The sequence below is a fragment of the Ictidomys tridecemlineatus genome, chromosome 3 (assembly GCF_052094955.1).
Source record: "Ictidomys tridecemlineatus isolate mIctTri1 chromosome 3, mIctTri1.hap1, whole genome shotgun sequence".
NCBI lineage: Eukaryota > Metazoa > Chordata > Mammalia > Rodentia > Sciuridae > Ictidomys > Ictidomys tridecemlineatus.
Window position 1 is genome coordinate 211571111 of NC_135479.1, and position 9911 is coordinate 211581021.

The following is a 9911-nucleotide window of genomic DNA, read 5'->3' on the forward strand; positions in this document are numbered from 1 at the left end:
TGATTCCATGCCCTCTGCATGGTTTGGGCTCTCGTGGGTCACACAGGATGACACCCAATGTCCCCCAACGTTGGTGCATTCAAAGCTCTGCTCTTGTGGCATTGCCAGCAGATCTGGGAGAGAAGAAAACAGTGCTTTGATTTAGGTCATAAATCGGTGAGTTTAATGAGGCTGGCAAGCCTGGAGCCAGTGTGATGGGAGGGCTGCAGGCAGCGCCCGCTTAGTCTCCAGGAAAACCGAGGAGCCTGCACGTGAGTCTGCGAGGGAAACATCATTCAAGATCTATCTGAAATAAGTGCTGGTTCTCCTGCATCTACCTACCTACCTACCTACCTACCACCGGTCTATCTTCTACATCTGTCATCTGAATCTGTCTACCATCTGTCATACCTATTATCTACGTCTATCTCTCATCTATCTCCCATCTATCATAACTGTTATCTATATCTATCATCTTTCTCTTCTATATCATCCCTATCTATAATAGCATCTAGACCTACACATTTTCTAAATCTATCATCTATCCGCCCACCCACCTACCACTGATCTATTCATCTGTGGGGGGTGACAACATAGTAAGCAATAGAGAACAAGCCTCCCTCACCCGGAGTGACCAGTGTCCCCCACCCACGTGGTTAGGGCTGCTGCTGGAGTGTTATTCTGCAAAGTCCCTGAGAGAGGAAATGGCTGGAGCGGGTTAGGGGTGGTGAGGGGCTGGAGCTTCCTGCTCCCTGGCTAGGGCTCTCTCTCCAGCCTCAGAAGGCCCCGTTGATTTTCTGTCCCTGGGCTGGAAGTGCTCCAGGTGCAAGTGCTGGTGGGTAGCAGTGAGGCTCTTGGGCCAGGTCCCAGGGGAGATGGGTCCTGTCCCTGGATCTGGTTTGAGCTAACTCTGGGGCTTATTTGCTACTTTACCTGTCAATAGGGGCGTGGATCCCGACTCTGGCTGTACCTGAGGGTCTTTGTAAAAAGCGTGAATGTGTGGCCTCCCCCCAGGGACGCCATGTCATCACTCAATCTTGCTCTCAGGAGACCTTCCCACTGCAGCAGTGCAGGGAGGCAGCCGGGGCCCCAGTGTCTGTGCCTCTGAGGGTTGGCCTCTGCCCTCACTGGACTGGAGGATTTTTAAAGACTTTCCTCTTCTATGGATGGGGGATTTGATTTACTTATTTGGTTTTACAACTTGGCTGGGAATTGTCCAGTGCTCAGAAAGGTGCCCAGCGTGATGGGACAGCTCACCCAAGTTGTCACTTCACTCTGGCTTATGAATAGGTTAAGGCCTTCTGTCTTGGCACACACATTGCCACACCTATGTGGGAGGAGTACAATGCATGGCTTGTGAAACCTCAGTCTAACTGTGAAGGTCAGTGGTGTCCTGAGGGTGGTAAGAACCAGGCTGGGATCACAATCAGCAGACCTCGAGGGCAGCAAAAGTCTACACAGAAACTCAACGTGTTACTTGGTTAACTCAGAGCTCTTGTGAAAATCAGCTAACACTGGCTCAATGCCTGTAGCAGTATTCAAACTATAGCTACATGAGATACCAGGAGAAAGGACCAGCGCAGCTAATGTTTTTAAAATTTATGTAGACTGTCTCCAGTAGGAACCAAAGATCAGGTACAGAAAACACACTCCGCATACAGACTGTGCCCTTGACTTTCGCTGCCCCTCTCGGGGTCGAGTGAGGCAGCTGGAGGGCAGTGGGCTCTGGACTGTGGGCTGCTCCGCTGTGCAGGGCATTTTATTTTGTGAATGGGTCTTATGCAGGAGCAGTGTCCTAGCTCTGAGGGTGTCACTGTTTTCTATCTGCAGCTCCGATTACCTCATGTTTGTGTTTTTCTTGCTATAGATGGGCAGAAGAAAGTTCAAGAAGAGTTTGACATCGACATGGATGCACCAGAGACAGAACGTGCGGCGGTAGCCATTCAGTCTCAGTTCAGAAAATTCCAGAAGAAGAAGGCTGGATCTCAGTCCTAGTGGGGGACCCCCCTTCCTAATCTGCTTGAAGACCCTGAATTCAACCATCATCTGTCAAGAAACTAAGAGAACCACACCCTAGACAGAAGTCATCCACATGAGATACACACACGCACCGCAAACCTAAATGCATGTACAGAAACCCGTAATATTTATACCCTTGTAGACAGGCGTAGGCAAGGAAAATTTGAGTAGCTTAATCTCTATGTTTATCTCCATTCTCATTTCTCCTGCAACTATTTTCCTTGACGTTGTAATAAAATGAAGTTCAGATGAGTGATTCAAATGCCTGTTTTCATCTCTCTTAATTATATTTTTCTGGCACTGGGGATGGAACCCATGGCCTTGCACACACTCGGCACGTGCTTTATCACTGAGCTCCACGCCAGCCTCTCCCTTGGTATCAACCTAGGAAGTCACTCGGGTTACAGCTTGCTGCAAGCCACATGTCCATTTTCTCCCTGTCTCGTTAGAGATGGACGCGGTGGCTTCTGTTAGGCGTGTTTGTGCCGAGAGTAAGAGATCCTTTCTCGGCCACGTCTGTCTCACTTGGAGACGGGCAACGGTGATAGATTTTTTTCTTATGATGGGAGCACGGTCCTGTATCCTGGGGTGCCAAAGCCTCAGAAGTTTCATTGGAGAATTATGAATCATGGAGAAACAGCTTCCTGCGAGAGTGGGGTACAGGGGCCATAGAAATGAGCCACACTGAGATGTGGTCTCTGGAGCTACCTATTGAAGTAGACAGGGCCAAAGGAATCTTGTTGAGATAATTCATATTCGTCCCTCCATACTCTGCCCAGCCCCTACTGTTCTCCCACTCCTGGGGAGCGGGGTCGGTCCTTGCTGGGTGGGCTCTGCTCTGACTCCAGCATGGGTCTTCTAGCCTCAGACCCTCCTGGAGGCTGATCGGGGACCCTCTGTGGGAGCAGTTCTGCCCCAGTCTAGCTGAGGGTCTGAGCGCTGTCAGCCCGTGGGGACAGAAGGGTGAGGATAGGGGAGGGACCATGGACTTCGCAGGGACTCCTCAATGGTTGTGAGGGCTTCTCCCATCCCGACCACAGGAAAGAGCTTTAGCTGATTTTTTTGAGCCACAGGGATGGACTGAATTTTTTACTTCCGGGGGCGGGGTGCCTGGCGGTCTGAAACTCCAGCTAATAGGGAGGGGGAGGTTCCAGATGTGTCCCCTCAGCACGGGCAATTGGTACATTGTGTCTGCGGCCTCGCAGAGCCACAGGAATAGGTGGCTTGTGGCTGCGGGCCCTGGAGGACCTGTGGCTCCCCAGGGAGGAAGGCGCTCCCGGGGCTGGCACACGGGACTTGCAACTTCACTAATTCAGTTTTGTTTCGCTCCAGTGGATGGAATTCCTACTGCATATGCGACCTTGGTGCTGTGGCCACAAAGCAGGACAGTCCTTGGCCAGGGGGAGACTCGGTACAGATGAAGGGAAGGCAAGAATGGGTGGTGACAGAGCAGCTTGGACAACTACTCAGGTCTCCCATCAAGGCAGCCACCCCGCAGTGACTCGGGGACAGCGGGAGTTTCTGGGTCCCTAAGACCTGGTGGCTGGTGTAGGAGTGCCTCAGCGGGGACCTGGGGGAGGAGACACTCGGCTTTGCAGCCACAAGGCTGGATTTATGAGCCCACCCCAGCCTGGGGGTGTGGCTCTGCTACCTGAATTTGGCGAGGTCAGGAGGCAAGACCCCCAGCCCTGAGACTTGGAAATGACCCATCTTTGACTTACGGGTGGCCATGTGACCCCAGAGAACGAACTTACCTCAACAAGCCAGTTTCCTTAAGAGCCAAGCGGTGACTTGGTTAGCAACTTGGCTGGGACATGTTAGGAGTTTAAATGAAGCAGGTGAATGCACGAGAGCTTGGCTCACAGTCGAGGCTAATGTGGGGCCTCATTGCTGGTGAGCCACCCTAGCAGTTGGTCATGGCCTCCTTGGCCAAGGCCCTGCCTCCCAACCCAACCCACACGGTGGTGGGACCTACTTCCCTTGCCAACAGCTGCCGGACCAGGTGCGGCCACCTGACCCACGAGGGTTCAGCGGCTCAGGCCCTTGCTCCTTGAGTCTGAGCTAATAGCAGGTGAGGCACCAGTCATGTGGGGGAAATGGTAAGTGGTGGGCAGAGTAAAGCTGCAAAAATGGTTTATAAATTATTAATTCTACTGTCTATTTACTCTTACTATTACTACTACTGCTACTTCTACAAGCTGCTGAAAAAGGCCACTTGAAGGGAGTGTGGGAGGATGTAGGAGAGGATTCAGATATGTGGGAGAGGTAGGCTACGCGGAGTCGGTCCTTTGCAATGAACAGGAGCCCCCCCCCACACACTAGCTAAAAAGAATTGTTGAGGTCTTACAGACATCTACGAACAGAACATCTAAGACGTACAATAAGAAACCAGGATGTCCCGGGCAGGCAGAATTACATTAGCTTTATAAATAAACACACAGGGGAAGAATTGACGTCTTCATGTTATTATCTTTATAGCATTTTACGACCTTCAGAAAAATTTTATAGTCTTCTTCACATAGGCCTTGAACATTTCTTCTTGTTCTATTTCTAGATATTTCATATTTTTGTTGTCCTTGTAAACAGAACCTTTACCCAAAATATTCTCTAGTTAGTTTTGCTGTCATCTGTGAGAAACTCTCTTACTGAACTCCATAATATATAACCATTCACAAATAGCAGTCACTCTGTCTTTTCTCTTATACTGGTTTTAATGCCTCTTTTTTCTTGTCTTGTCTTGTTATATTCCACTCTTGTATCTTGGGGGAGCCTTGGACATCGTTGCTGTCTTGATAGTAACAGTGACAAGCCATCTCCTGATTGACCTAGACAAATGAGCGGGATGGCAACGGAAGTCTGGGGGATGAGGAGGTCAGAGTGAGAGCTCGCAGGCCTCCTTTTAAGGACAGGATTCCCATGCATGCTGTGTTTAGGAGATTTCACTGAACTCCAAGCAAATCATGCATCATCGGGAGGTGGCCCCTGGACCACTCTGTAATGTTCAGTGTCCTAGTCACCTTGTTCTGGGTGGCTTAACCTATAGACATTTCTTCTCACACCTTTGGAGGCTGGAAGTCCAAGGTCAAGGTGCCATCCTCCAGGAGAATATGATAGAGGTGGGCGGGGGGGAAGGAGGTAGGTTGGGAAAGATGGAAGAAGAGAGATAGAAAGAAGAGCATTCTTCATTCTAGCAACTTTTCCTCTTCTTCTTTTTAGATGTAGATGGACACAATACCTTTATTTTATCTATTATTTATTTATTTTTGTGTGGTGCTGAGGACTGAACCCAGTGCCTCACATGCAAGGCAAGCGCTCCACCGCTGAGCCACAACCCAGCCCTCTTTTCCTCTTATTAAAAGGACATCATCCCATCATGGAGGTCTCACCCTCATGACGCTGTCTAAGCCTGGTCACCTGCCAAAGGTCCCATCTCCTAATTCTGTCATGTTGGGGGTTAGCTCACCCTTGGACTTCATTTTCTGAAATCTGGTCAGACTGAATGATACTTGAACTTTATCTACTCTCCAGCAGCTTCACCACAGGACCTGGTTTTAGGTTCACAGCTGGCTGCTGTCCTTTCTCCATGTTCCTACGGCCATGACCATGGGCTCCTTTCAGTCCTGCACTGCCCCTGTGGAGGGCCAGCTATTGGTTTGTAGCTCACAGGTGCTTAACTGAATCAGAACTGTGGGTGAGCTGGGGAGGCAGAGCCCTGCTGTGCTTTGTGGGACCTCCCTGGGGCTCAGGGTCTGCAGAGCTTGGCCATAAGGGGCTTGGGCTGTTGGAAAGGTCTCTGTGTTGCTGAAGGGCAGGCGCTCTCAGGCTCTAGGGATGAAACGCCGGAGGATTGCTAGGAGTGGAACCCACGAGCCTTTCCTCTGCCCTATGACACTGATTTGGATATGAATACTTTTGCCACCCCGTAAAGCCACCACCCTCGTCATTTCCGGTGACTGTACTCCAGGGCCTCTCTAGACTGAGGGTTTAAAGAGTGGTCATCTTGAAATCCACAACTGCTCACTCAGGATGGAGGGGCACTTCTCAGCTGGGGACTGCTCAGACGCTTCCTCCAGCCTTTCCTACTGTCCTGCCACTACAAGGTCATTTCCTAGGCTGCCTGTGCACGGACCCTGCCGAGCTCGAGTTAGATGAAGCCTTGTTCAAAGCAGGGCTGTACCTTTGGCTTAGATGCCTGTATGGAAACAGTGCCTGACGCCTGTGAAATCCCACATCACTCACCAGTCAGGGAGGGCCCAGAGGGAGCTGGTGTCAGGCTCTCTAATGACTGAGGCCCCAGAGGCCTAGAGAGAGCTACTAGTGGGGTCTGAGCTACCCCACTCTGCAACTGGATAATTCCGACAGCCATTCCCCCGATTTCACCACACGGTGTCCACCTCCTCTCCTGGGGCAGCCAGAGTCATATGATAAAAATGGGAATCAGATGTTCTCATCCTTGCCACGATTTCCTGTCCCCAAATGTAAACTCCTTCACTGAAGGAGCAGGTCCTTCATGTGGCCCTCGAGGACCCACACCGGGCCACCGCTCACTTTCTGGAGATTTCTGTCCTTCTTCCCCCTCCCTCACTGAGACGTCAGAGTCTGGTTCTGCAGCCCTCTGTCTGCGTCTTTGCATCTTTTAGGACTGTTCTGAGCCACTGTGCCCTTCCTGGAGAGGCTGCCGTAGAGGTGGCTGCTGTAAAGCAGGAGTCCCCCGTCCCAGGTCCCTGCCTGCAAAGAAACGCTGGCTGCTGTCACCCTGGGTCCTCTGCACCCTCCGCTGGAAGGTGCTGTCAGAGGTCCATCGTGGGCCACACGCACGGTGACCTACGTCCCTTCCACTGGTCGAGGGAACGGCCTCAGCTATTTGCAGGGGAAGTTGGGAAACGTGATCTACCCGCGTGCCCTGGGTGGGGAGGAAACAGTTTTGGGGGAACACCCTGCGGTTTGTCACAGCCCCAGCTCCTCTCACCTGCCCCCTCCCCTCTGTCCTGCTCCCTCCCACACCTGTACCCCCACCCCACCTCATGTCACCAACACACACAAGGCCCCATCTTGACGGCACTTATCAGAGCTTTCAGTTCACATGCATCAGTGCGATTATCTGATGAATTCCTCTATCTGCTCGGCTCCATGAAGTCAGGGACACCCATTTTATTGACAGCTCAGTTGCTCTGTAAATACTCGTGACAGGACGAGTGAATGAATAAATACCTGCTAAGCGTGGGGAATGGACTGTGAGAAACTCATCCCCACACATCCCGGGGCAGAGGTACGGGATGATAAAGAAGCCACCGCGCTTCCTTCGTAGACGGCAGAGGGGACTCCGACCTGCTCAGAGGGCGCATCTCTCTGCTTTCTGTTCTTCATGTCCCCGTCTAATGAGGGTCGTAAAAAGCCGCTGGGTTGTTGGTCATCTTGTCATCCCGGTTTATGATGGAAAGACACAGAATGGAATTCAGGACAGTCACCGAAAAGCAGGGACATTTCTAGGATTCAGGCCTGTAGTGGCTTCGGGGTCAGCAGGGCCTGGGCACGCAGAGCCCTGCCTGCCCTGCCTTCCTGCTGCCTTCCCTCCCTGGGAGCTGGCCAGTTAGCGGTCTCACCCTGGGAGCAGCTCCTCGGCCTGCGGGCAGCTGCTCAGGCTTGGCCTGAGTCAGACACTAGTAACTGGGGTTGTCCTGGGAACGACCCCCCACCTCCTCTGGCCTCAGCCCCCCCAGGCAGCACCCAGGGAGGGAGTGGAAGACAAGGCCACCTGAAATTTCTCCGTGTTGGGCTGGGGCAAGCTACCCAGCTCTTTAGGGGCATGGATTCACTCAACCTTAATGTCTTACAGAGTAGTTCCACATCCTGATTTTCCAAAAGAGGAAGCAGAGGTTCCGAGAGGATGAGGAGCACACTGGGGATAGGCAGCCAGGGAGGAATAAGGCCCAATTCCCCTTCTGGTTCTGTTCTGAGGGTCTGAAGCCTTTGACACCCACTTTACGCAGCATAAGGCATTGAATGTGACTGTCCACACAGGGTGCTGTTCGGGTCCTAGGATCTCTAGGGACCCTGTGATGCCTCTCTCAATGACTCAGATATTTTGGTGGCCTCTGACTCCCAAATAGTACTGGTAGACTGAATTGGGGACCCCAAAGATGTCCACATCTCCTTCCCCAGGATGGAGTGAGCATGTGACCTTCTACTTTCAAAGGGACTTGTCTAAAGGGACAGCTGTTTAGCCCTCTCCACAAAGATGGTGCAGACCCTAAAGAAAGGCCGAGTAATTATCTGCTGGGCTTCAAAACCGTGGCACAGTGGTGACCTCAGATCGTTGTGTCACCAGTCCCCATCTCTGAGGATAGTAGGTAGAGTCATATCACCATGCCAGAATCCCCAGGGGCCCCTGGACAGGGTGGTGTTGAGGGGTGCAACAAGCTGGTGGCACTGTGCATCCACTGCTTCCATGACCCACAATGGCAGGGAGCTTCGGGGCTGCTCTGTGCCCAGCATTGGCACCCCCACACCACACATTTTCTTCTAGGTGACTGGTGCACAACCCAGCCAGCAGCCCGGGCAACACCAGGCACGGAGCCAGACTGATAAACCTAGTGAGCGGGTTTGCCAGGGCAGAGCTTCTGGCCAGCAGGAGAAGGCAGCTCTGCACCTTCTGTGTTCCTGCCTGAGATGCACCTGGTGTCCCTCCCGAAGCACCTGTCTCCCAGTGCAGTCACCTCTAAGCAAAGGGGCCGAGCATCCTGCCCAACCTGGTGTGAAGGACTGGTGGGGAGGCAGCAGGGAGCTGTGTTTTCTTCATTCAACAGCCTCCAGGGGCGTGCATGGGGCTGAGGGAGCTCCCGCAGCTGTGGAGGGTTGCTGGGCTCGGCTGAACAAAGGCATCCTGGGTGTGGAGGAAACCGTTTTGGGGGAACACACTGCGGTTTCTATCACAACCCCATCTTCAGCTCCCCTCTGTAGGCCCAGCTCTCCTTTCCCCGGGCACCCTCATCCCACCTACTGGTGCCCTCTGAGTCTTCACGTTCATAGCTCAGGGAGGGTTGGTGCTGCAGCTGCTCATCCAGTGCACAGTCCCTCCTCAGCCCTCTTTCCAGCCTTCCCTCTCCTTGTCCCTTCCTGATGCTGGACATGGCAAGTGGCGGTCCATCTCAGTCCACCAGGGAAAGGACACTCAAGCAGATGGAGCGTCTTGGCCATGACTGAAGACCAGGCCTAGACATGGAGTACTTTAGTGCTGGCACCTCTCCTGGTGGAGCTTAACACACAAGCCAGGCAGCCACGACCCATCCACGATGTCCCACCAGGATGCAAGGCTGTGCTTTCCCCATTCAGGCCCCCAGAGTCCCTGACTGGCCAGGTGTCCATTTGCTTAAATTCCCTGGGAATGGAAGTGGAAGAAAACTCAGGAGCAAATGGATAGTAGCCCCTCTACTGCTATTCAGTCCATACCCCAGGAAGGAAAGGGTAAGAACTTAAGCTCAGTGCTTTAACTGGCACCCCAAACAACAGGGGCGTCACCAAGAAGTCTCCTCTGCTTCACCTGTGACTGTCTGGAAGAGGACCCCAGGGCTGCTGTGTCAGAGCAGAACTTCTTCCTTGTCCAGCCTTCCTCAGGTCCTGACCTGCTCCTCATGGTCTCACCCCTTGTCTATGCCCAGCCACAGGAAGGGATCCGGCCATGGACAGCTGGAAGGATGGACATGGGGGGACAGTCACAGTCTGCACAAAGGCCATCTTCCGTGTCCTAACTATGGAGATGGGCATGTGTGCAGCCTGAGTTCCCCAGGCCACAGAGACCTGTCCACTTCTGCCAGCACTGAGTCTCTTCTGGCCTGGGCATGTGTGACCCCTCTGGGGTCAGATGGTCTAGACGGCTGCCTAGTCTCCCCAGAACCTGTCCTTCCAGTAAGTGC

The 9911-nt window shown here is 52.8% G+C and overlaps 1 protein-coding gene across 1 annotated transcript in view; it reads left to right on the forward strand.

The window, feature by feature from the left end:
- Pcp4 (Purkinje cell protein 4) overlaps positions 1–2260 on the forward strand; it is a 51285-nt gene extending 49025 nt beyond the window's left edge. Inside the window, exon 3 of the mRNA XM_005323473.4 lies at positions 1847–2260. Within this exon, the coding sequence (XP_005323530.1) occupies positions 1847–1974 (128 nt within the window). The 3' untranslated portion in view covers positions 1975–2260. The remainder of the gene's footprint in view (positions 1–1846) is intronic.
- Positions 2261–9911: the final 7651 nt, after the last annotated feature.